The following is a 25,338-nucleotide window of genomic DNA, read 5'->3' as shown; positions in this document are numbered from 1 at the left end:
GTGCATATGTATACATTTATACATATATCGGATAGCAAGAACGTCACTATGCCAGCTGTGCCTTAATACGTTAAATTGCGTTAGTTTTTGGAGCGCTCGACGGAGCATGCGTGTTGCAATCAAGATTTGATGCATCTTGCAACAGTCGTTGCTTATTCAATATATGTTTTTTTATTCAAGTGATATACTCGTAAGTCTTTTTACTGGAAATACGTGTTTTTTTGCAATCTTGTTGAATACGTCAGCAATGATAAGAAATTATATATTGGGTCATCTAAAAAGTATCCATAGTTTTTTGTCACTAGATATGTGTTGATGGTCATATATCTAGTGACAAAGTACCGCGGATACTTTTTAGATGATCCAATATATGTGGATTTTTTCCTTATTGCATTCTGGATTTTTTAATTTTTGAAAGAGATTTGAATTAATAAATATAATTATATTTTATATTACATTTTAGAGTTGAAATATAGTCGATTATAGATTAACTAAACGGCCATCTGTCATTATAAATATAACTCGTACACGGTAGTGTATATATTAGTATAAGTGCGCACTTCAGCGCTTAAACGTAGTCCGTCGATTATGTATAATTGTCGATTAAGCTTTATTATTTCATAAACTGTTGCTTAAAATAAAAATTTATAAATAACTTTTTTTACTTAATTTTTTTAAAGCTTTCTTATTGTAATATTTTAAATTGTGAATTTTGGAACATCCTTATATAGCATAGTTTTTCTAAAAAGTTTTTCTAAAAAGAATATTGCACAATCAATATCTTTACATGTGATATCTCATATATTTTAATTTAGCCACTTAAATATCTTAAAATCTTTTATATTCGTGTATATTTTATATACAGAATTAAAGGAATAATATTTTATAAAATTATCATATAATTCTATAAAAATAGTGGTGATATTTATGACCTTGAAAAATTAATTTTTTTTGTAATACAATTTTTGTCTAAAAAATTTTCTTCTAAAATTTTAGGAAAGTTATATTTGAGTAGATAAATTAAAATGAGCAAAAAATGAACAAAAAGCAAATTGTTATGTGATTTATGCTAAAATTATAAATATTGTATAATTATAAAGTCAAGGTCAAAATTTATTCGAATTGCTTAAGTTATGTTCTTGCATAAAATGATAATGTTAATAATTTATACACTTTGTCCAGCTATATTACAGCTATTAAATTTAAATTATTACAAACTCAATCGGCTAACACTGATATCATTCATTCTATACTCAGCACATAAGGACATTAAAAGAAAATTACTGACTTTGCGATTAAGGAGAATTTGATATGATGTTACATAACAGGATTGATTTTAGGCGCTTATTTGTTCTTGAATATTATACATACATATATAGAGGTTGATAAACGTTTTATTGATTTTGTTAATAGAAATATAGCAATACTATATCTCAGATATTAAAACTTTTAAGAAATTTAGATTCGAAGGAAAGATTATTATGTATGATTATAAATTATCATTATTAACTATGCTTTTGTGAGTGTGACTGTGTTATTCAAGATCTCAATCACATGTGATTCAGATCTTAATATTTTAAGCAACGCTCTTGTTAATATTTTTTATCACATAAGGAATTCAATATAAAAAAAACAGGGATGGTAAATTACTTTGTAAAAGTAATTAATTATCGTTACAAGTTATTGACTTTGAAAAGTAATTCGTTCCAGTTACAATTACTGAAAAAATAATTTCCAGTTACTTTTAAATTATTTAAAATTTTTTTTAAATCAGAATTTTTAGCAGAATGTCACGAGTAACATCGATATCATTAGGGCTGCGTTCAGAAACGTTACCCGACTATCTCCCGACTATCTCATTTTGTCCTTGTTCACTTAAACAAAAGAATGATACAGGTCATCTAAATAACGCAACCTAAGTCAATTAAAGAAAAAAACCTTACATTTACATGTTATATAATTTTATTCAAAAAAATAAGAAATATAAATATGAAACAATAAACACATGAATATAATTATGAAATAGCTCACATATACAGCCAGTGATGGGTAAGATATTCTTAAAATTTATCTAAATACATCTTAATTGCTAATATTTAATCTTGTAAAATATAATAAAATATATTAAACAAACGTATCGTCCTTACATTAGGACCTTTTTAAAATTAATATATATAAACAAAACTATTATTACATGCTACGTCTAAACATCCTTATCTTACATCATATGTCAAATTTTACACGCTTTAATTAAAAACTCTTAGGATTATTGCTATTTATATAGAATTTATTTGTGACTTTCTAGAAAAATTCGCATTTTCTAAGTATATAGTGACAATAATTTATATATTATTTTTATATTTAAATATACTATAATTGAGCTACGATGAAAATAATATAAATTATTGTCACTATATACTTAGAAAGTGCGAATTTTTCTAGAAAGTCGTAAATAAATTCTAACAATAATCCTAAATATTAATAAAAATTATCATTAATTTTTAACAAAAGTCAATTTTTAACATTAGTTTTTTTTAATTTTTTTAACATTAGTTAAATTTCTTTCTTCTGATTGTAATCAATCAAATGTTTCGAAACATTTGTAGCGCTAAGTGAACATTACCGCACACTAAATTGACAAATAAATTTGAAATATTATATATAAAGTAACTATAAAAGTAATTATTAAATTATTAAATAGTTACTACAGGGTGGGCCATCTATTGGTACGTTTTTAAAAATGCGATCAAATGAGCATACATTGATATTTTTTATTAATTTTTTTTTTGTTGTGAAGCTAAAAGTATCCGCGTCAAGAATGAAAAACGATTTCGTTCATGTGGCTCCCTCTACTGGCCTTACAGTATGCCATTCGGTCACCCCAATTATTAATGACATTTTGGACTACCTCGGCGCCAATTTCACTCAAAACAGTCGTAATATAATGTCATCCACTAACATCCCTTTCTCACGAACTTTCCTCACCAATTTGCGTATAGCTCCTTCGGTGGGTGCTCTATCACGACCCATATTTCTTTTCAAAATTCGTACAGTTTCGGCGACACAGCACTGACTTTGAAAATAAGTTTTTAAAATTTCAAAACGCTCTTCAAGAGAAAACATGTTGTTTCGTGCCGCGGACGGTATGACTAATAAACTGTCAAAATTTCGGGTCTGTAGCTCGTTCGGTGTTGCCATACGACGAAATTCAAAAACGTACCAATAGATGGCCCACCCTGTAGATACTTAAAAGATATAACTAAGTTAAGTTATAGTTACAGATAGAAAAAAGTAACAAAGTTAAGTTACAGTAACTGAAAAAAAGTAACTCTAATTATAACTTTGTTACAAATAAGGAGTTACTTCCCATCTCTGAAAAAAAATTCTCTGGGCGTAGGAAGTTTCTTTATTGACTATATATATATCAATAAAGTACATCATCACTAGTTTCCACAAACAGAAGTGGCATTCAATACGCTCGTGCAAATCGTTCTTTGAATCAATAAAAATTAATGAGCGTCCTAGCATATCTACAGTCAGGCAATAATGATAAATCTAAGGAAAAAAACAAAATTTGTAATTTTAATTATTTTTTAATTAAAGTCTTGTCTGGGGAGACAAGAATCTTTTTCGGTTACTATAATTTAACTTCGTTACTTTTTTCCATCTGTAACTATAATTTAACTTAGTTATATCTTTTAAGTAACTAGTACTAATTTAATAATTATTTTTATATTTACTGTATATATTTCAAACTTATCTGTCAAAAAATTTAGTGTGCGGTGTCTACTTAGCGCTACAAATGCTTCGAAACATTTGATTGATTATAGGAAAGAGAAATTTAACTAAGCACTAATGAACTCTTTTCAGGATTTTAACGCGGTGTGATTTTAAGACGAAGTCCGTTTGCGTTGACCAACACCAATTCCGATATAAAACGCAATTCATCCTCTTTATCGAGTGCTTCCACACGGAAGGCTTTTAGCACAGATAAGATGGCTATCTTAACCACTAATGTGGCAAATTTCCAGCCGATGCAATTGCGCGAGCCAGCGCTAAAGGGTATGAAAGCGTAAGGAGGTAACTTGGGACCATCGGGCAAGAATCGCTCCGGTCGATAAACGTGCGGCTCTGGGAAAAAACGGTCGTCACGATGTAGTAAATAGGAGTTGATGAGAACTGTCGAGCCTGGTGGAATTTGACTGCTCACTAAAAACAGATAAAAGACGTTTCAGTGTAAATGAGAATTTTTTATGTGCGTTATGCAATTGTTGATTGGACAATAGCAATAGCTATTCATCGCATTTTAAAGTTATTTGTTCTAACAATTACTTGATAAAATGCTTGGTACAACGCTGTTAATATTGATCAATGTAATGATAAATAATTGTAATAATTTTGATATAATATTAATTAATATAAAATGATGTAATTGATATTTGAAATATTTTTAAATCTGGAAATTATTTTTAAATCTGTATTTGTCTAATTTTTTTAGGTACCTCAGTAAAATTCTTTACGTTGTACCTACGGTTTTCCTCGTAACAATACTTTTTATGCAACTTATCCGACGGCATTGACAAATATTATTTACATTTATTTTCAAACACGATCGATCTAACATTTCGACAATCATGCATCAACATGTGTTATTACATTTAAAAAATAATTTTGTTAAAAATATTTGAATCTTTTTACACTCTGCAACTTTTATCTGAAATATTTTTCTATAAAATTTATATTTTCCGAGTTATTCAGGGGTACCGACTTTTTTTCCTAATCCGATATAATTATTTTGATAGCCTAACAAAATTATTTCCAGATCTGTATTTAACTAGATCAGCAAAATGATTCTTAGTTCGTATAGAAAGTACGAATTTTTGGGAGCGAGCGTGGCAAAGTGGACAGCGCACTGGTCTGCAATGCTAGAAATCCCGAGTTCGATTCTCGCGGTAGCACCAAAAAAAAATATTTTCGTTATCGCTCGTATCCCCTCTCGGGAGGCAATGGCAAACCACCGAGAGTATCTTTGCCAAGTTCTAGAACTTCTCTAACCAAACATCCGTCGTTCGGAATCGACGTTAAACTGTAGGTCCCATATGAACTGTGTACAACCAGCGTGTGCGCATCACAGACATATGAGAGAAGTCACGAACGGAGAGAGACTATAGGAGAGAGGTGTTACTTACTTATTTCAATTGGTTTGTAAATTTGTCTTGCTATAAGTGGAGTCACAGGGTATAATCTCCACTGTTCCTTAATGCAAGCTTCCAACCATGTTAATTTGTGTATATTCTCCAATGTAATTTCATTCGTGTCCACCGCCATATCATTGTATTCCTCTAAAATTTTTTGCTGAAAACAAAACAAGAAAGCACTACAGTTAAATTAATGTTAAAAAATATAGAAAAAGATAACACTTTCAATCTTCTGTATCTTATAATTTAAGAAATATATCTAATGTGGACGAAATGTAAAAATACAATTTCCTTAAGGTTGTTAAAAATGATATATATAAAACAAAATAATGCCCTATTTATTAGATTCCATTGTGTATTAGAATTAAGCATAGCAATGATAATACAATATAGAAAGGAATAATACCTGGTATTCGGGGTTTCGTCCTAGCGCGTAAAGTGTCCATGATATGCTGGTGGCCAGCGTATCGTGTCCAGCGTACATAAAAGTATTTACTTCTTCACAAATGTCTTCGTCTGAAAGGATAGTGCCATTTTGTGATATTTGTAATAATAAATCCAGCAGGGCCCGTCTGTTCTTCTTTGAATTGTTGAAGTTGGTATCACTTTTCCATTCGGCTTTTCTTTTTACAATTACCTGAAGATTAGATTGTTCTAAATATTATCGCGTATTATTTGCAAGTGGAATATTAAGAATGGAGAAATATTATAAGTAAGTTTTCTTACTATTCTGATCTAAAACATGTGTTTGGAAAAGTCCAAAATTGAATTTACTACAGAAGGAAGTTAAAATATAATGATTTTTTTTGTATAATATATGAGTATAATAAAATGAGAGCAACTGCACTGAAAAAAAGAGATATTTCTCTATTTTTCCATTATTTTTCACAAACATATGAGTCTAAATTTGAAACAAAAACTGACCTGAACTGAAATTTTAATGATTAATTTTGTACACAAAATAGATAGTAATGAGATAGTGTTAATCTCTGTTATTTTTTGCAATAATGTTACTCGAGATCTCCCAAAAAACTGGGGCAGCTATTGAAGATAGCCCGGCTTAGAAAGCTTTAACTATCTGTGTTTAGAATGATTATTACCTTGCTGACAAATTCCTGTATGATTTGAATTGAATGATCGTGCTCTTTGCCTGACTTAGTTAATTTGAAAATTGAATCAAATGATAACCATACATTTGTGAAGCGCATTTGTACGATAGATGCAATCCTAAAAGTTAGAAATAAATATTTTATTATATTTTTTAAAACTAAAATTCAAGATATGTATATTGTATAAAACTGTATAAGAAAACCTGAATACAAAAATATAAAAAGAAAATCATTAACTTACTTATCTACAGCCTCGACGTAGTCAACTTTGAAGTTCTTTTGCGAGTTAAGCTTGTAACCCATCGCAGTATCTGCAATAAAATTGGTAAAATTAAATTAACTATTAAAAATAATTAATTATTATTATTAATTAAATTATTACAATTAAATTTAAATAAAAAATTTTTGTAATCTATGTGAAATAATATATTAATATAGTATTTATTGTATATATTGTATATTCTAATATACAATATATACAATAAATACTGATAAATTTTGCAATAATTTCATTTATTTAATCAACGTACATAGCATACGGATAAATAATTCAAAGTCAGAATTAGATATAACGAATGAGGCAATCAGTTCATATAAAAAATTTGAAGGGTGCAAAAATGGCAGTATAAGTGTTTATATATTTTAATTTCTTTGTTGCTAATGGGCGTTCGCTGTTGAGAACTCGCTGTGCATAAGAAAATAAAATGTATACGTAACGATAGTAAAAATTTTCATAAAATAATTGACAATTTTGCGATTATCAAAGCATAAAAAGTGTAACTTTAAATGAAGAAATAAATTTTCTATGAATTTTTAGAAGATTTTTTAATATATATATTACGTGTGCTATACATTTTTAGTTTACTGTAATGTATGATTTGATAGTTGTTTTGTTCGTTTATAATATACGCGCGTAATTTGTATGTAAAGTACACATGTGTACGTGATTATATATATGTTTTTATTAAATTAATATTAATATATTATATGTCACTTATTTTATTATTATTTTATATACCGCACAAAAAATTTTGTTGTTATTAAGGGATGCATTTTTTCTTTTGCCTCTGTATTGAAACGTCTAATCCCGACTCTGAAATAATTACACAAGGATAAACTTCAAGTATTATAACATCAATGCTTTAATGATATTAAAATTCATCATTTGCGATAGTGTTCAAAATAATAATATGCAATATATCACATAAACATTAATGACAGTTAATAATATATGTCATTGACATGATAATTGACGTTATTCACATTGTGGACGGTGTAATGTAGATAACACATATATGAAATGTATTTATTCTACAATACATATATTTTAATAACGCTCTATCGATCATCGTCGATACCATGATAGAAGAAACCACCATAATCGATACATTTGCGATCAGTGAATAAATTATTGACGAGCAATAATCGATCGCTTATTCCTTTTCCCACATTCACGCACCTTTCCTATTACCAATTCAAAATTCCGAGTATGAGTTAGATTAACAAAACATAAAAGAATTTAAAAAATTGTAAAAAGTGTATACATTAAAGAGTATACATTATAAATATTTTCGCGAATAGATAGCGTTTTACGAATGTAAATAAATGGAAGATTTAAGAGAATTTTATCGCAGCTCGGATGATCACTTCAAAAGCGATAAAGCTTAATCTGCCCAATAAAAATTCGCTAATGAAGACAGTGCAATTAACAAGTATTCTTTCGCGTAACGAGGACGTAAGATCGTGCGTTGATGATGACGAAAATCCGTAAATTTTCAAAACTTCTTCAAAATCCACGTAGAAGAAGATTATTTCTATCTCGTCGATTTCACGACTATATATTCTATATATATTCTCTGCGAAGTCTAAATGATAAACCAGATTAAAGTACATGGGACTTTTCTTAATCGAATCTTGTTCTAAAGAAACATATTAACCTGTAGTAAATACCATAATACTCTGCTAAAAGTCTAAAGCAAGATTTTTTAATTGAGCAGTTATTTTTGTCCCTAGCATGTATTTTTACTCTTATAGAAATTAAATATTAATACTGGCTAATTAATCACATATTTTCAGCATTAAAAGTACTATTAAAACTTTTAATACTCAAAATAAGTAATTAATTGGCTACTAATATTAAATTTCTATAAGAATAGACTATGAATAAATGCCATTATTTAAAAAATTCTGATATTTCCGCTTTATTTTAAGAGAAAGAATATACTAGTATATATTTTAATAAAAATTGTACTTATGTAGTCTCATATATTCTATTAAATGTATCCATCTTTCATATTATATTTAATAAATATATTTAATATGAGAGATTTAACGTAATTAATTAATACATTATAAATATAATTAGTATTAAAGATAATTGGTTTCAGCATTGCTATGATATAACTCACAGGAATTTTTATAGTATATCTCTTACAAAAAATCTACTGACCGATCACAGCAAGACAGTAATTAATTACTTATTTTAAGCATAGAAGAACTTCTTCGGTACTTTTAGTATTCCAAATAAATAATTAATTACTACTTTTCAATGATAGATTAGCTAGTATTAAATTGATACAAAATTAGATTTCTGTAAGGGATATTACAAAGTTTAATTGAGCAATAATTGTTAGATATATATTATAAAATGGTTAAATTTATTTAGGTAAAAATATCCGCGAATAATAAATTACTGTACGAAATAACAAAGCGATTAGCTCAACTTCGATCTCGTGCAACAAAGTCTGAGGTTTCTGAAAAGGTTTTGAAAAGTAAAGCACTATCGATGTCTCGTATAATCGAGTTTGCGTGTCCAAAAGTGATTCATGATTCAGCACCGAAATCCATTAATTCCGTCTCGCCAAGCGCGCTTAAAGCAATAAATGATTTAAAATATTTAGACTATCAATATTATAATTTCTACTTGAATTTAATCCTTGCAAAAATAATTTGTTAAAGATTCTGCAAAAAAATTTATAAATATGAACGATTGTTATAATTAAAGTTTATTAATCTCACTAACAAATTATAAAACATTATCATGTGAAAAATTTATATGCAAACCGCAGCTATGCAGCGGATAATTGAATTCGCAATCGCGAAAGGATCGACATTTCAAGTTATCGAGACATAAGACACAGATATATCAATTATGCAATCTGAGAATCTGTGGTTTGTCGAAGTCGAGGCAAATGGATCATTTTGGTGTCAAGGTGAAATATTTCACCAGAGAAAGATAAAGTGGATATGACGAAGTTACTGCACGAATCTTTACGATATAATAACATGGAAAAAACAATTTTGTTGACGTATCTAAAAATTTAGTTAGATATAGAAAGAAAAAATATAGAAGATTTTCAGATCTGTATCTAGCTAAATTTTTAGAATACTTCAGCAAAATCATTCTTTCTGTGAAAGTTTTGCTGATAATAATATTGATAACGTTCGTTTGTTATTATAACACAATTACGAACGTACGAAGTGTTAGTGATGATATTAATACCGAAAGAGACACAAAAAACATGTGTTTGCAACTGCAATCATCTACTAACAAATGAATGAATAAATTGTAATGTTCGAGTATTTTAATCGGAGCAGCTGAAGGCCATCATTTAGCGCATCGTTTGTATCGAACTTCTTCGTTCGCATTAATATTTATATCACATATTTTTTTCTCGGTTATATCATTGTTTTTCAAGCATCATTCACGCAATAAGAATGCTCCAGATGAATTTGTGTTGAATAAAAACAAATCTCGTTCGAAGAAGAATAAATATGTCCTCTCAAGATCTCACAGAAATCTCCTTCAATCTTCAAAAATTTAATTGCTGGATTATTGTTAATAACTAATTCGTTTCAGTTTGACTTTTGACGTCGATCGTGACGCGAGACGAAAAAGATTAAAACGGAGAAAGATAATAAAAGTGCCGACAAAAAAATGAGAAAACGGTAGTCGTCACTATGTTGTCTTAGCAATACGAACTCAGACAGAAGCGTCGTTGTTATCGGGATGGACTGGGAGAAGAGACCTCAATTTAGCATTGCTCGCGAATTACGCGAATCCCAACGTTGTAAATCCTCGAAGATAACGAAAGAAGCTCGTAACTAACGATATTGGAAATTAAATTTAATGTATCCTGATATGTATTTTCAATAGAATTTTTTATGTGCTCTGTTCAATGTTATATTGAAAAATGAGTACACAAACAGTTTCTTTTAACACAGCTATACCATATCCGAATATTTTAATAAAGTTCTGATGATGCCGAAAACGTCATGACTTATTAAAAAAATAATCGTTTCGTAATAAAATAATTGTATTCTTAATGAATTCGGTTTAATAATTAACGTTTTTATATTAATTAGGATAGTTTCAAAATTATTTGGATGAGATTATCGTGCTAGAACGATGGTTAATATATGGCGTATCCATCATAGAAGAGGGGGTTTAGATTCTCCTTTCAAATTTTTTCATTCTTAATTATAACCAATACAATTTCTTATTTTTTAGTAGATATATAAACTTTGTTATTATATAAAATTTTTTTTCTTTATGTAACTTCTGGAATTTCCGTTAGGCAGAGCTGTGGCCAGTATCCGCGATGCATAAAAAATTTTTGCAGGTTTTTGAGCGAAAAATAGAATATGAGCTGAGATATTAATGAATATTCCACAATTACATATTTCGTTTATAATAATTGTATTAGTTTATACTTTCTTTAAGAAAAAAAATAGAAGTCATAATTTACAAAACCTAATATTTTTCTTTTAAAATCTAGAAATGAGAAGGACACACTCTAAGCTTTGAAATATCCAAAAAAAGAAATACATTAATGCAAAAAATTACTGTTTATATGATAACAAATTGATAAAAAATCCCCGAAAAAAATCTTGAACATGTTCATGATGAACATTGTTAAATTACATTTAACGAAACCATCTCTTTGGTAAAGAATAAGTATTATAAAAGGAAAATATTCTGTGGAATTGCTATACATTTCTATATCTATAAACTTAACACGAAATCTGCGTCTATTGAACTCACCACATATAATATCAAGAGCGGCGCGTTTCGCAAACGGAACAATGTTGAACCATTTGTCCACTTCTTTTTCAAGGCAGGAAATTAGAACATTCGTCTCTTCTTTTATAGTTTTTAAATACGTCTCCAGGAGGCCGCTATGGAAGGTGGGCGTCAGCAGCTTCCTGCGAATGTGCCATTTTTCACCTGAAAGATCACAATTTTTATTGCGGCTATAAATTTATTTGTTGTATCCGCGCTAGTAGTGAAAATGAAGAATTCTCATAGTGTCCCTAGGGGCAATGTGAGATAAACATAAGTTTTTTTGCTCCCGATTTTCTATGTTTTTCTCTTTTAAAAAGGATAATAGAAATTACCGTTTGTCAAAATAACTAATCATACAAGTGTTCAGCAAATGCAAGTACATATACTCTTGCAATTATACATATACTGAAGATATATAAGTCGAAAAAGAAAAAGTGTCTCACCAGTGCCCTGATTTCCCTTACTATAAGAAAAATCCGCGTAATTAAAAATTCTTTTCTCTAAATAATCTAAAATTTTAAATCGTTCGCTGTCTGGAAAATTCGCAAGAATTAAAGAAATAACGTTGGTTTAATGTAGTTCAAACTATATTTTATATTGATATCCAAAATAAAAAATGAGAAATTGATACTTTGGTGCTATAAAGTGCAAAAGTCAACAATGTTATTTATATTAAATCAACAGTCGTGTTAACAGTGTCAATATCATAATAAATACAAATGCGATAAACAGGAATTCGGGAAGTATTTCGAAATATTACTTTATCACATTCGCAATATATTATCCTCCTTTACTACTAAACTAAACGAATGCGATAAACAGGAATTCGGGGGAATATTTCGAAATATTACTTTATCACATTCGCAATATATTATGCTCCTCTACTACTAAATTAAAAATAAAACATCCATTCAAGGAGAACGTTTTAATTCTGAGATAATATTGAAATTAATGCCGTACAGTATACTAATCAAATAATACATCTGTGCGGAAATTTGAAATGATGTACAATTACTTTAGTTATTGCTCGAAGTCTGAAGTTCTTTACGTATAATTTCTGTTACATACTCGCGTAATCGACAACTTTTTGCGTATAAACCCAAGGTAAGATAACGATCAGTAATATTTCCTTTATTCTATTTTTGTGAAATTGTATGACAAGATGTCTGAATGATTAGATTAATTTGCGAATATCATCTCTTTTATAATTATTTTATTCTCGAGGCAACGTAATATCATTAAATCAAATTTAATTGATCTGCAAGAAAATGATTCTTACACTTCTTGTTGTGTCTTATTGTTGTCAATGCTATATCCTACACTGAAAAGTGTAGACGTGTAATAACTTAGACAGCGGAGGCCAGGGTTGAAAGTAACACGAGTAGATTGTAATAGAGTTTGTAATTTTGTGGAAAAAAAAAGAGAGAGAGATAACGCTGTAAAAACTGAATGAGACAACGCAAAACAAGCCGATTTAAGCCGACTTTTGTAAATTACCATATAAAGTGATAAAAGATAAGTAAAAATAAATTACGCATGAGTAAAAGTACTTCACTTTGCCTTTTATCACTTTTACATTGTTTACTAACTATCAGAGGAGATAAGGATAGCTTTTGTACAATTGTCCATTTTTACAATATTTTAAAGCGATCTCATCATTTCATTTTATCCAAATTGCCTTTATTGACACGTAATAAAAATTAACATGTCATTTCTCACTTCTGATGTGACGATTTAATATGGTTGTGATGATTATTCAGGAATCTTAAGCAGATTTAAAAAAGTAAAAAATTAGTCAGACTATATCTGCTAGATACAAAAACATCAATTGGTTTTCCATGAAGATAAAAAAAAACTAGTCCAATATTACATAACATATATATGTAAGTATTTACTTTGATTTACTATCATCTGAAGTACGAAAACTGGCTTACGATTGTATCATATTATTTGATTTTGAAATTTTTTTATCATGGCACAGAAATCAAGAGGCCAACGCTAATTAGCTGATAATAATGGCGCTGATAAATTTTATCTAAACTTAAATCGGACAGAAATTCGATTCAACATTACAATATTGTTGCAGTATTGTGGTCATAGATAAAATCTATTATCAGTTATCAGGAACACAGTTCTCCAAATACTTCACGAGCGTTTATTGAACATACATTGAGTACGTGCCAATGATTTCTCAAAAAAAATTGTATTTCCAATTTTTTATTTAAAGGTAAAGTAAAATATACAGATGTAATATTCTTTTGATCTTAAATCTTCAAGTATTAATTTAGGTTTTGATTAAATCTTAATTTTAATTATTAAATTTAAATTTAAATTCCGTATTTTTTTATTTAAATTTTAAATTAAAGACTACTTTCAGTAGTCGAAAAGCTGCCTGAAAAGTTTCGAAGCTGCCATAATTCGAAGTCTTTCAAATACTTTGACCAATCACTTTTTTCGATGGCAATAATTAATCTTTGCTGCGTCGTAATCTCTGATGAAAATAAAAATCGGAGCATAAATCAAGTGTAAGGGAAAAGTAACAAAAATGTAAAAAAAAAATGTAAAAAAAATTAACGATTCTTCAAAGAGATGAAAATTGAGACTTCGGTGTTTACGCTTTTTTTATATTTTATTGTTCCAATTTTTGCCTCCTAAAAGCTTCATTTTGTATTACTCTCTTCTTACATTCGACTTACGCTTCAATTTTACATTTTCGCCAGGGAACTTTAATTTGTAATATATGACTCACTTACCAGAACTGGTTACCAGTCCCGTACCTAACCAAGGCTTCAAGTATTGGTACTCTAGACTTTTATCAATGTGTACGCTGCTGCTGAGTAGAGGTTGCACTGATTCTATTCGATAAAGAAAGATGAAAGGCCGCATGCCGACCCAGATCAGATAAATATCACCAAACTTATTAGCCCATTTTGTTAACTTCTGAAAGAATCCTGAAACAGACAAATTCAACCAATTATAGAAAAATATGTAAAATTGTCCTAATCTGGAGACACGGTATTGTCTCAGCGCTAAGCAAGCGCAGCGTCATGCCGTGCTCCTTTACCGATGAGTTACGACTGATTGAATTTATCTCAATAACTGAATGGATCAAGTTTATATACATATCATACATTCGAAGCAGTTTTGAATAATTGCTAAAAGTGGAAATCGAAAAGTTTAGCCAAAAATTCAAATAGTAAGATTTATACTAGATTCAAATAGTAAGATTTATACTAGATTTTCTCTATTTATATCCAATAAATGCTGTCACATAATTGACAATTACACAAAATGGCGATATTTTGACGATTTACGTATATATGAACAGTTTTGCTGATATCGAAAAAATTTAACCATATATAGATCTGAAAATAATTTTATTGGACCATCAAAATAATTGTGTAGGATGCTCAAGTTAGTTGCTAGAATTTTAAACTTTTTACAGCATTACTCATCATGTTTGAGTTTCCTATATAATTTCATATTTGCGTCTAGATTAAATTTTTTAATACTTTAACAAAATCGTTTTTTCCGTACAGCCGCTTACAATGGGGAACTTTATCTAATAACTTAATCTAGGATATTTGTATTTATCCATAGAGCTGTAAATGAAATATTATTCCTTTTTTTTATACTTTGTTCATCGACATCATTAAAGTTGAGCTCGGAAATAGCAGTATAGCAGTAATAGTTAGGCATTATAATTTCAATAATTATCTTTTCCAAGTTTTATTTTTATCAATGCGCATTAATGTTCTCTTTTATTTTGATCTTCGGATAGTTTTGTGTTAGCATTGTAACAGAGTTGTTATATAATTCGTCGATGTACTTTAAAGATCATGACTCTTCATGCTCAATAATATTCTTATACAACTTTATAATTGATTCATTGAGATTTTCTCTACCGATTATAAGTTGCGTAAATATTACAAAATTAATTAATAATTATTATTAATTAATTCCTAAATTAATAATATATAATATATATATGTATTATATAATTATATATATGTATATATGTGTGTATAATATAATATGTGTATTATTTTAAACTGGCTTGCGTGATTTATGAATAAAATTGGTATCACAGTAAGGAATAAAAAAATAGGAAAAATATCAAGAAGATTAAAATGATTAAAAACGACTTCATTTTTTTACATCGAAAAATTATCTTTTTTTAACACATTAATACATACGTAATATATTTTCGAAAGGACACGCTTATGGAAAGAACTTTTCGTAGATAAATTTCAATATTCTTCTTTATCAGAGTAAGCATTTAATACTCATCGAATGCACATGTCGCTTGTTATTGCATTTATGACGATTTCCACGAGGATCATCTTCAATCATTCTTGCGGTCACCGACCTGCGATGTCGTGCAGAAATAGACCTTTTACGACTTCATGTCTGACCAATCATCGCGCCATTATCGCAACTCTAGATTTGCTCTTATTGATATAAACCACGACTTTTGCGAGAATAAGAAGTATCAAGAACGCAAATGAAAAAACGAAAAAGGAAACTAATATGACTATATATAATGCAAGAATGTAATGCGATATGAGAAGAGAAGTAAAAAACTGGATAAGGGAAAAATGAAGAGAAGAAGAAATATCAATTTAGAACAATTCTGATAAAAAATAAACAACAAAATAAATCTAGAACAGAGTATTTGATAAATACAGCATATGTGATTGCACAAAAAGAAAATGTTGCACTCGAAATAATATACTAGCTTCAGCTTATCGCTATCTGCAGGATAGTATAATATAATAAATATCGTATAATAAAAAGATAAACTTTGAAGTGTCTTAGTTACGTCTCATGAAATATCAAAAAGACTGCATTATAAGATTTTCTTCGATTGATAAACTGAATACCGTTCTATTAGTTTTCTAGAAGAATCAACAAAGATGCGGTTGTCGTTGATGACATGCATTTCTTGAAACGTCTTAAATCTTATATTATATGAAAGCTAAAGTAAATTTGTATTTGATAAGATATCATTCCAGAGTTCATTTTTTTTTATAAATATGTATTACTAATGATTTAATAAACACAAAACTTTGGTTAAACTTTTTTATTATCCCGTAGTAAGTAAAGAACTATTTTGTAAATAAAATCTCTTTTTCTAAATAAAATGATAAAGAAAGAGATAGAAGGGCAAAGGGTACGTGATGTTACAAATGCTTTAAAGCAATTTTTGATTGATCAATTTGTAAAATTCTTTTTTCTAATTGGTCAACCAAACGCTTCAAAGCGTTTGTAGTGAGACTTTGATCGTAAAGAGAGGGAAAAAGAGAACAGAAAAAAAAGAGGACAGAGAATCAAGAACGGGACGGTGGAGGAAGAGAGAAATTGCACTCCACGTGCATCGAGTTGACGGCCGACAGGCTGACCGGACGTTGACCGATTGAAAATGGACAGTGTGCACATGGACGACGAGTGCAAAAAAGCAAAAGAGACAGAAGTAGAGAAAGGAAGAAGGAGTTAGAGAAAAAGACAGATAAAGAGAGAAAGGCGTTGCTCTGGGAAAGAGCGGAAGATGTTATCGAAGACCTTGACGTGCGAGACGCCAGGCGTCCTTCAGGACGGTGGAAGACTCTTCGACCTATTTTAGCCTCCTCCCCTCCCTCCCCTCCCCTGCCTCAGCTCATCATTCCCTTTCCATCGTCATCGTAAAGATATGTCGCGGAATTGAACAAAGAATAAGTATACAATATAATATGCGAGATGCACTGTACATAATTCTACATGTGCTAAATAAATAATCACATTACACGTAAGATTTTTTTCGAGCGAAAAATGAATGTCAATCTATAGTTTATACTTCAAATAATTTTCGTTTACTAATGCATTTAATTTTTCTTATCTTTTTCTTTAAAGTTGCTCCATCTAATTATTACATAATTATGTTCTACGTGCGTTTTCATAATAAGAACTGCACACACGTTGAAATTTAAATTAAGGTCAACAAGTCCGACACTCGGAAGTAATTATTTTTTTCGACGTTATTTGATAAAATTGCCTGGTTAATTTTTTTCAGTTGTTGTTCAAGAATTTTAATTTCAATTTGTTGCTTCCTGGAAACGAGCAAAAAAATAAAATCAAGAAAAAAACATCGAAAGAAATCTCGTAGATACTTATGTTAAAGCAAATAAGTTAATTAACATACGTGCTATATAATCTTGTTTTGTGTGATGTTAAAAAATAATGACTCATTCGATAATGTTTTTTTAGCAGGATATATCTCGCGTGAAGTGTTGCTACCGCATGTTAATCGCGCTTGTGTCGCCTTTTGAGTCAATAATGCTTGTAATATCCCTTTGATTATTGCGATATATTTATCATAGCGGCACAAAATGAGAGAGAGAGAGAGAGAGAGAGAGAAGCGTCTAGATTCTATTCTCCTCTCGCAGACGAGGACGTCTGGCCGGAGTCTGGCCCGGAATTACTTATCCCCAACAAGCTAGTCGGCCGCATAGTCTGAATCTCTTCCGTTTCTTTTCTTTTTAAGCGAAACCCTACCGCCGATGCTTTCTCTTTTTATCCTCTCTCCTTTTCTCGCAAAACGAGAAGGGTACGTAACACCATACAAAATCGTATGCAATTACACGCCGTTATTCAGAGCTCGAGCGACCTCGACCCGCTTTTTCTTCTTCTCCTCTTTCTTCTTCGCCTTCATTTCTTTATTCCAGACGGTTATCATTGGTGGACCGAGATAGCTCACCAACCACATTTCTCTCCTTTCTTCGTTTTTCATCACGCGTGCATGTCTTTACGTGAAAGTTTTATTTCGTCTTATATTGCAGTAATCAATTTGATTGTTTTATGGCCGTTTTTATCAATGTAATTTTATCAATGTAGTTTAATTTTAATCTTGCTTCACAACTAACTTAATTTTTTTTCTAAGTCTAAATTAGAGAAAGATAAAGAGTAAGGTGAACCGAGTTGATTTACATTGATAGAAACACATTAGTGGAACAAATATATTATTATAAACAAATATAGTATTTAAAAAATTACTGTTTTTAATCTTTTAACGTCTGAAAAATATATCTATACCTAATTGTAAAATATAAATATTGACGCTTTACATATGATTAAACCGTTGTGTGTAATTATTCAAAATTTTTTTACGCCAAGTATACATTATAGTTATATCATACTTCGTGTGTAGATATTTTATCTTTGCATTGTAAATTAGAAGGAAAAAGAAAAATGCGTGCGTATATAGAATGAATTGTTTAACTTTTTGCGAAGTAAAATATACCTCTTTCTCGTGAATGCAAAAATTGTTACATTTTCTTTACATGGTATAAAATGGATCATAAATAATATAAATATAAGTATGTATTTCAGCGAAGTTACAATACTATTATTAAACTACCGTCGTTTGTGATAAAAATTCACTTTCGCAAAATGCTGCTTTATTCTAGCAAAATTTTTAAGTACTCGTGAATGAATGAAAATGATTTAGAATATCTGGATCAGATCGTGCAGGTGTTTTATCCGATCACAGAGTTGATCGTGCAGCGGCCGGCATGTATCTGTTCTCAATATCTCTTGTTGCATTGCACTCTCTGGTTGCAAAATTATTCATGCAAATTTTGCACCAAAGTCGTCGAGTTAAACTCTCGGAATGGATCTGCGCCGCGGATTGACAAAGCAGCAATATAGATATAACGCGACTCGTTGTGAATTTCGCGTCACTTCGTCAATTCCCGAAAGTTAAATTCTCTATAGCATAGAATTGTCTCTTCTCTTTGAGAGAAGAATTCAGAATGTCCGAGAATTAGCAAGCAGCATTGATAATTGCATTACATCATAATATACGATGAAATTTAATGATTACTAACTATTAATCACAAGGTTATGATAATATTTTTATGTCTAAAGATGAAAGTTATCTTCATTTTTAAGCGATACCGAGATAATTCTTAGTTAATTTATATTTATTTAAATAATAGATGTGGAATGTGCTAAGTATATTCTCGATATAATGCTAACGTTGCATTTTCTATATCTTAGAAGGAAAGAAAAGTGAATGTTACAGCGCAGCACTTGTTCTTACGTAATATTTATGCTGCGAGAGGTAAATTTTCAAAGATCATCATTAAGAAGAGATAGAGGATTTGTAAAGATTAAAATATTGATTTTTTTTAATTTTTGCAGGTTATTGTAGTGTGACTTCACGATCTTAAGAAATAGAATGCCGTTGATTTATTTAAAAATTTATAAAATTGCGGAAATGAAAATCCAATAGTGCTAAAACTTGTTTCGATGTAGCGTGAAAATCCGTTTGTAGCACGCTGACAAATAGCACGAGAAAACTGCGCGAGATGATTATTGTAGATCTTTCTTTAGAAAAGTCTACATTTACAATACATATATAATATGTATTGTAAAAAGTCTTTTTTTAGAAAACTTTATAATACAGAGGATGTATTTAAATAATAATATTGTTAGCCGTAGCAAGTGTTTGACCACTCCGAGAGTGATAAATGGCATCATAAGTTTCATCTTGGGTTACTTATAGATTGTCTTGATCTGAGTTGACCTGTATTCGAAAACATATTTCGGAACGAACTTAAATTCCTAGCAAATTGTATTTAATCGTTTTCGGAGCTTTGATGTCCATTTCTACCAATATAGATTAACTTTAATCTTATTTCAACTTATTCTTCTTTTTTCTAATTCTTAAAATTAAAAAAAAATGAAGAATTAGTTGAACCGAGATTAAAATTAAACTACATTGGTAGAAACGGGCATCAAAGCAATCAAATTCATTACATTGAAAATGCTACAATTGTTCAATATTTCAGGAACGTATTCATATCAATCAAACATTTAAAAAAGTTTATATAAACTTGAGTCTAGAAACATTTAGTTTTTGAGGTTGGAAGAATTTTATTATTTAACAAAACAATTAATGGAACAAATATTAAACAAGACACAATTTAATGGAAACGAATAAAAACAAAAATACATAAGACAGAACATTTTGTTACAAAAATTATTTGTTAGTATTTATAAATGGTCATTTTCCTACAAAACGTGTTGGTTTTGTGCAGAAAACTTCATTCTATTGATAAACTGCTCGATTTGTTATGCTTGAACTTTGAACCCAATTGATTTTTACATTTGAGAGCATTTAAAATTTATACAGTTTTAAGAGAGTGTATCGTAAATGGATGTGTAAGCAAATATTTATGTAAAATTCTATATCCAGGAATAGCGGAGTATGACAAAATATGAAACGCAGATTCAAAGAATGCATCCAGACTGGAGAAGAGCATTTTAAATAATTTTTAGAAATATTCTGTCTGTACTTTATATTTAATTATTTCTTTTAAATTTCGTCTTGTTTAATTCTATACTTGTTTCATTAAGTGTTTGATATTGTTAAGCAATAAAATTTCCTTTAAGGGAAACTAAATCAGAAGATGGCAAATTGCTTTCTTCAAAGTTTCGGAATCGCGACAAAACGAGAAACATTCGAGATCTTCGAGCTATCTTCAATGACAGAAAAATTCTTATATTTTTAATAAATTGTATTACAAATTATTTTTCTACATCTCAAATGTAATAATAAATAACATCTTATAAATAGGCTAAAAAAATTATTTTATTTCTTTCCCTAAAATAAATTCGCAGATTTCAATTTGACCATACAAACTTATTTCCTCAAAGCGAATATAAAGTCACTCCTAACTGTTCTTTTCTTTTTCAATATTTTTTTAACAATAGAAAATTGATGCTACTTACTGAAGTAAATCTGCTTTTTTTGTCCTTTTGACTTTAATGTTGTTCAAGATGTTTTCACGCTGATTTATATGACAAAAGAATCCTTTACATGTGCAAAATGCAAACGTTGTCTCATGTCAATAAAGCTTCATTGCTTTTCAAATATGTTATGCGTCATAAGACAGAAAACTGCACTGCTCTATTAATACTTAGGTCAAATGCTTTAATGTGCAATATTTGTAATATTAAATAATAAATTAAAAGAGAGTTTTAATTTAATCTTATCTTTCTAAAAGAAAATATTTATATTTTCTGCAAATTATTACTTTATAAAATGTATGAAAAAAATATAATTTGTCGCAAAACAAATTTTTTTAGATATTTTATTTAAGGTATTTCTCTGAGAAATTTAGTTCCTACAGATTTTTTTGAAATTTGGATATTATAATATGTTTAAAATAATATAATACTATTATATAAATAATATAATACTATTTATCTATATATGGTTAAAATTTCAAAGATCTTAGCAGTGCTGAAATGAAGATATTTATCTTTAAAATTTCAACACGTAAACTTTTAACACGTAAACTCCTATACTAACCCGAAGTAACGTTTTAATACTTTGCAGCAAAAATCTTCTACAGATTTAAAAAAAATATATGTAATATAGAAATATTATAGGACCCTTATAAAAAAAAATTGGAAGACCCAGCGGTACCGTTTCTGAATTAGAGTAGTTTAAATTTGTAATTTGATGGAATTCTCCTTCTCGCACGCCGAGTAGCGAGACAAGGACATAATATACTGTTGTCATATTAAATTTCACTGTCTTCAGTGCGGACTAGTGTACACAAATACGACATTTATGCGTGTGTGTGTGTGTGTGTGTGTACGCTCGCCTCAAAAGTTTCTCTCTTTAGAGAACACGCGCGGAGAGGTATATTTATAGATTGTACGCGATTAATTTTCTAACGTGAGCCGGAGAAATACTTTAATACTAATATTAATTATATGCACTGGGTATTTCAAAATTCACGAAGTACAAGATGTGATACTTTATACTGAAACAAATAACTTTTTCCTTTAACAAAATTGCGTTCGATGAATAATTTTTTTTGCTCATTTGTTAACTTTAACCTCTTCCGCAAAAACTACTCTTCGGACGCAATTTTGCAAAAAGAAGTTGTTTGTTTTAGCATAAAGTATCACGTCTCGTACTGCATAATATCTATAACAATTATATCTATAATAGTTATTATATATAAATAGAATGTAAACAAAATATTCTATATTAAATAATATGTGATTTTATCGGATAAACTTTCAAATTTAATCTTCTTTCATCTTGTACAAAAATACTATTTTTTAAATTTATTTTTACATAAATAATTACTTCTTTTTCACATCATGTATATACAACTTAAGTTATAAAATTATGAACGTAACACGGTATTATTTTTCCTATTTTTTATATTTTGTTATTTTTAATCTTTAATGAGTATTATTTCGATTGTTACAGGAAAAACAATTTTACTAAAGTATTTAAAAATTTAGATAAATAATATTTTAAAAATAATTTTATTGGACTGTTAAAATAATTGTATAGAAAACTCTATCATGATGAGCAATACTGTAAAAAAATTTTAACAATCTAACAACTAACTTGAGCATTCTATATAATTTGATCATCCAAAATTATTTTATTTTCAGATCTATATCTGTCTAATTTTTTTAGATACTTTCTAGTAAAATCGTTCTTTACATTGTACATACGATTTTCCTCGTAACAATATTTTTTATGCAATCAATTCGACAAATAATAGCAGTATTGACGAATATTATTTACATTTATTTTCAAACACGATCGATCCAACACTTCGACAGTCATGCATCAACATACGTTATTACATTTAAAAAATGATTTTGTTAAAAATTGCATCTTTTTATACTCTGCAACTTTTATCTGAAGTATTTTTCTATAAAATTTATATTTTTCCGATTTCCGATTATATTTATTCGGGGGTTGACCTTTTTTCCTAACTCGATATAATTATTTTGATAGCCTAACAAAATTAGTTTCAGATCTGTATTTAACTACATCAGCAAAATGCTTCTTAGCTTCATAAAGAGTGCGGATCTTTGAGAGCGAGCGTGGCATAACAGACAGCGCACTGGTCTGCAATGTTAAAGTTCCCGGGTTCGATTCCCGGCATCAAAAAAAAATATTTTTATCATACGCTCGTATCTCCTCTCGGGAGGTAATGGGCAAAAACCACCGAAGAGTAATCACTTTTGCCCAAAAGAAACCTCTATAAAAATTCTAACAAAAATTTCGTCGTTCGTAATCGACATTTAAATGTAAGTAAGTCCCATATGACTGGTGTGTAACAGTGTGCGTACCACAGGCATATGATAGAGAAGTAGTTAATCAGCTAGGACTTACCTTCTTGTGTGCAGTTGAGTTGATAAGCGTTACCGACAATCGGCAATGCTGTGGGATATGGCACGTTCTTTAAGGCGTACAAAAACTTAGCCCTCCGTATCATCAATGCCACCACCGAGAGCGTGACCATGCAGATCGATAGAAAAATGGTCAAAAAAGACCATTCTGAGATCAGAACTGCCAAAACAATCATATTTTTGCACCTGTAATGTTTAATCGTATTAATACCTGTTATCTCTTTTTCAACAGAACGATCGGGAAAATAAAATTTTTTGAATCTTTATACGGAGAGAATTTTTTCTTAGAGTTTATCTTGAAAATATAATAGTCGTGAGACAACATTGCATTTTAATGTAAATCTCTCTCTTATTCATTAATAAAACTACAATAAAGTAGATAATAAGTTTCATTAATTTTACTGAAGTGCATGGTAAAAATCTTTAAAATATTGTGTTGTACCACAACTATCATATCTTCGGGATAAATTTAAAAAGAAAATTCTCTCTGTAGAAAAGGCATGTACTCTTTTCGAAATTTGTAAAATAATCACGAATCTCGTTAGTGTCCAAGATTCATTTTTTCTAAAGTGAAGTTCTCTGATGAAGTTTGATCTTTTCTAAAACATACAACTTTAGAAAAGATCGAGCGCTCTCACACGAAACTTGTGATTTTTTTTACAGCTCTCAAGAAAAGTACTTATTCAATCTTTTTTGAAGATACAAGAATTAGAATTGTGTGAAAAATTTTGCTGTGCAATCGTCCTGTTGAAAAATGAATTCGACAATAACGAGGATAGAGTAAGCATCGAGAAGAAAATCATGTATACATACTGCTAGTACGAGAGACGTCAGAGATTGAATCGTTAAGTTCGCTTCTACGATGCTAGATTCAGTCAGGATTCTCTTCCGCGATAAGATTGGTTTTTAACTCTTTCGCCGCGGGCGAATCGCGTAAAGCGATCGGATCGTATCGCAGAGATGCTCACCGGTTGTAAATAAAAAATCCAATCTTAGATACAAGTACGCTTTGTACTGAGAAGCGGAAGACAGTTTGGCAATTACAAAGTCCACCAAAAGTGTCGTGGAAGAGGAAACGCTGATTTTCCAAGAGTGGATTAATTCGCACAAAGTTGCACCGTGATGCCTTGCTATGTCTTCCACTTATAATGAATGATCAGTACGGAAGAGTCGCCCTTATATACTACCGGATTGTACTACAGCGATCAGCGACTAACTTCGTTTCCACCAATAGAATTGCGAACACGCGTATGTATACTTTGCGTACCGATTGGAATATATATTCGTAAACATGTGTTACACTGACCGTCTGTTACGTGCGTATACGTATATGATACGCAAGCGAACTCGTAGAAATACATTGGAGGCTGAGTACCGGTCGGACGCGAGCGCGACTCCACCTCCCTTCTTCTACCACTACATATAGTAACGATCCTATCCTCCTCTCAGGCGCGAGTATTATGATACGTGGTGGAAAGAGAGGGAAGTGACAAGCGAGTGGAAAAGACTTCTTCGCCATTGTCACTGTTATGCGAATCGGCACTGCGTCAGTATGACTCGTGGAGACCTGGAGACGGTTACTCATTATGCACATGAATTTCCGCCTTCTGGTTGCAGAGAACGTTTCGCGTTTCACATTAAAACTATTACTTTTAAAAAATTCGAAGCTTCGAAGCTTAAAATGTCTTCGAAACTTTATTTCATTTTGTCATACAATTTTTGTAAATGTGCGCACCTATTACAATACTATTAT

General features: G+C 29.8%; 1 protein-coding gene across 1 annotated transcript; it reads right to left on the bottom strand.

Moving 5' to 3' along the window:
- Positions 1–3,108: 3,108 nt before the first annotated feature.
- On the bottom strand, positions 3,109–24,934 carry LOC105150557 (cytochrome P450 4c3). Its single transcript, XM_011063728.2, has 9 exons — positions 24,399–24,934; positions 23,569–23,771; positions 14,126–14,323; positions 11,352–11,534; positions 6,549–6,618; positions 6,299–6,425; positions 5,605–5,835; positions 5,190–5,355; positions 3,109–4,209 (listed from the first exon to the last, which is right to left on the bottom strand). Exons 2-9 carry the CDS (start codon positions 23,759–23,761, stop codon positions 3,875–3,877), a joined length of 1,503 nt encoding a protein of 500 aa, XP_011062030.1. The 5' UTR covers positions 23,762–23,771; positions 24,399–24,934; the 3' UTR covers positions 3,109–3,874.
- Positions 24,935–25,338: the final 404 nt, after the last annotated feature.

This window comes from Acromyrmex echinatior, chromosome 3 (assembly GCF_024713525.1).
Source record: "Acromyrmex echinatior isolate Ae372 chromosome 3, ASM2471352v2, whole genome shotgun sequence".
Classification (NCBI taxonomy): domain Eukaryota; kingdom Metazoa; phylum Arthropoda; class Insecta; order Hymenoptera; family Formicidae; genus Acromyrmex; species Acromyrmex echinatior.
Note: the sequence above shows the minus strand (reverse complement) of the source record. Positions and strands in the feature narration are given on the sequence as shown.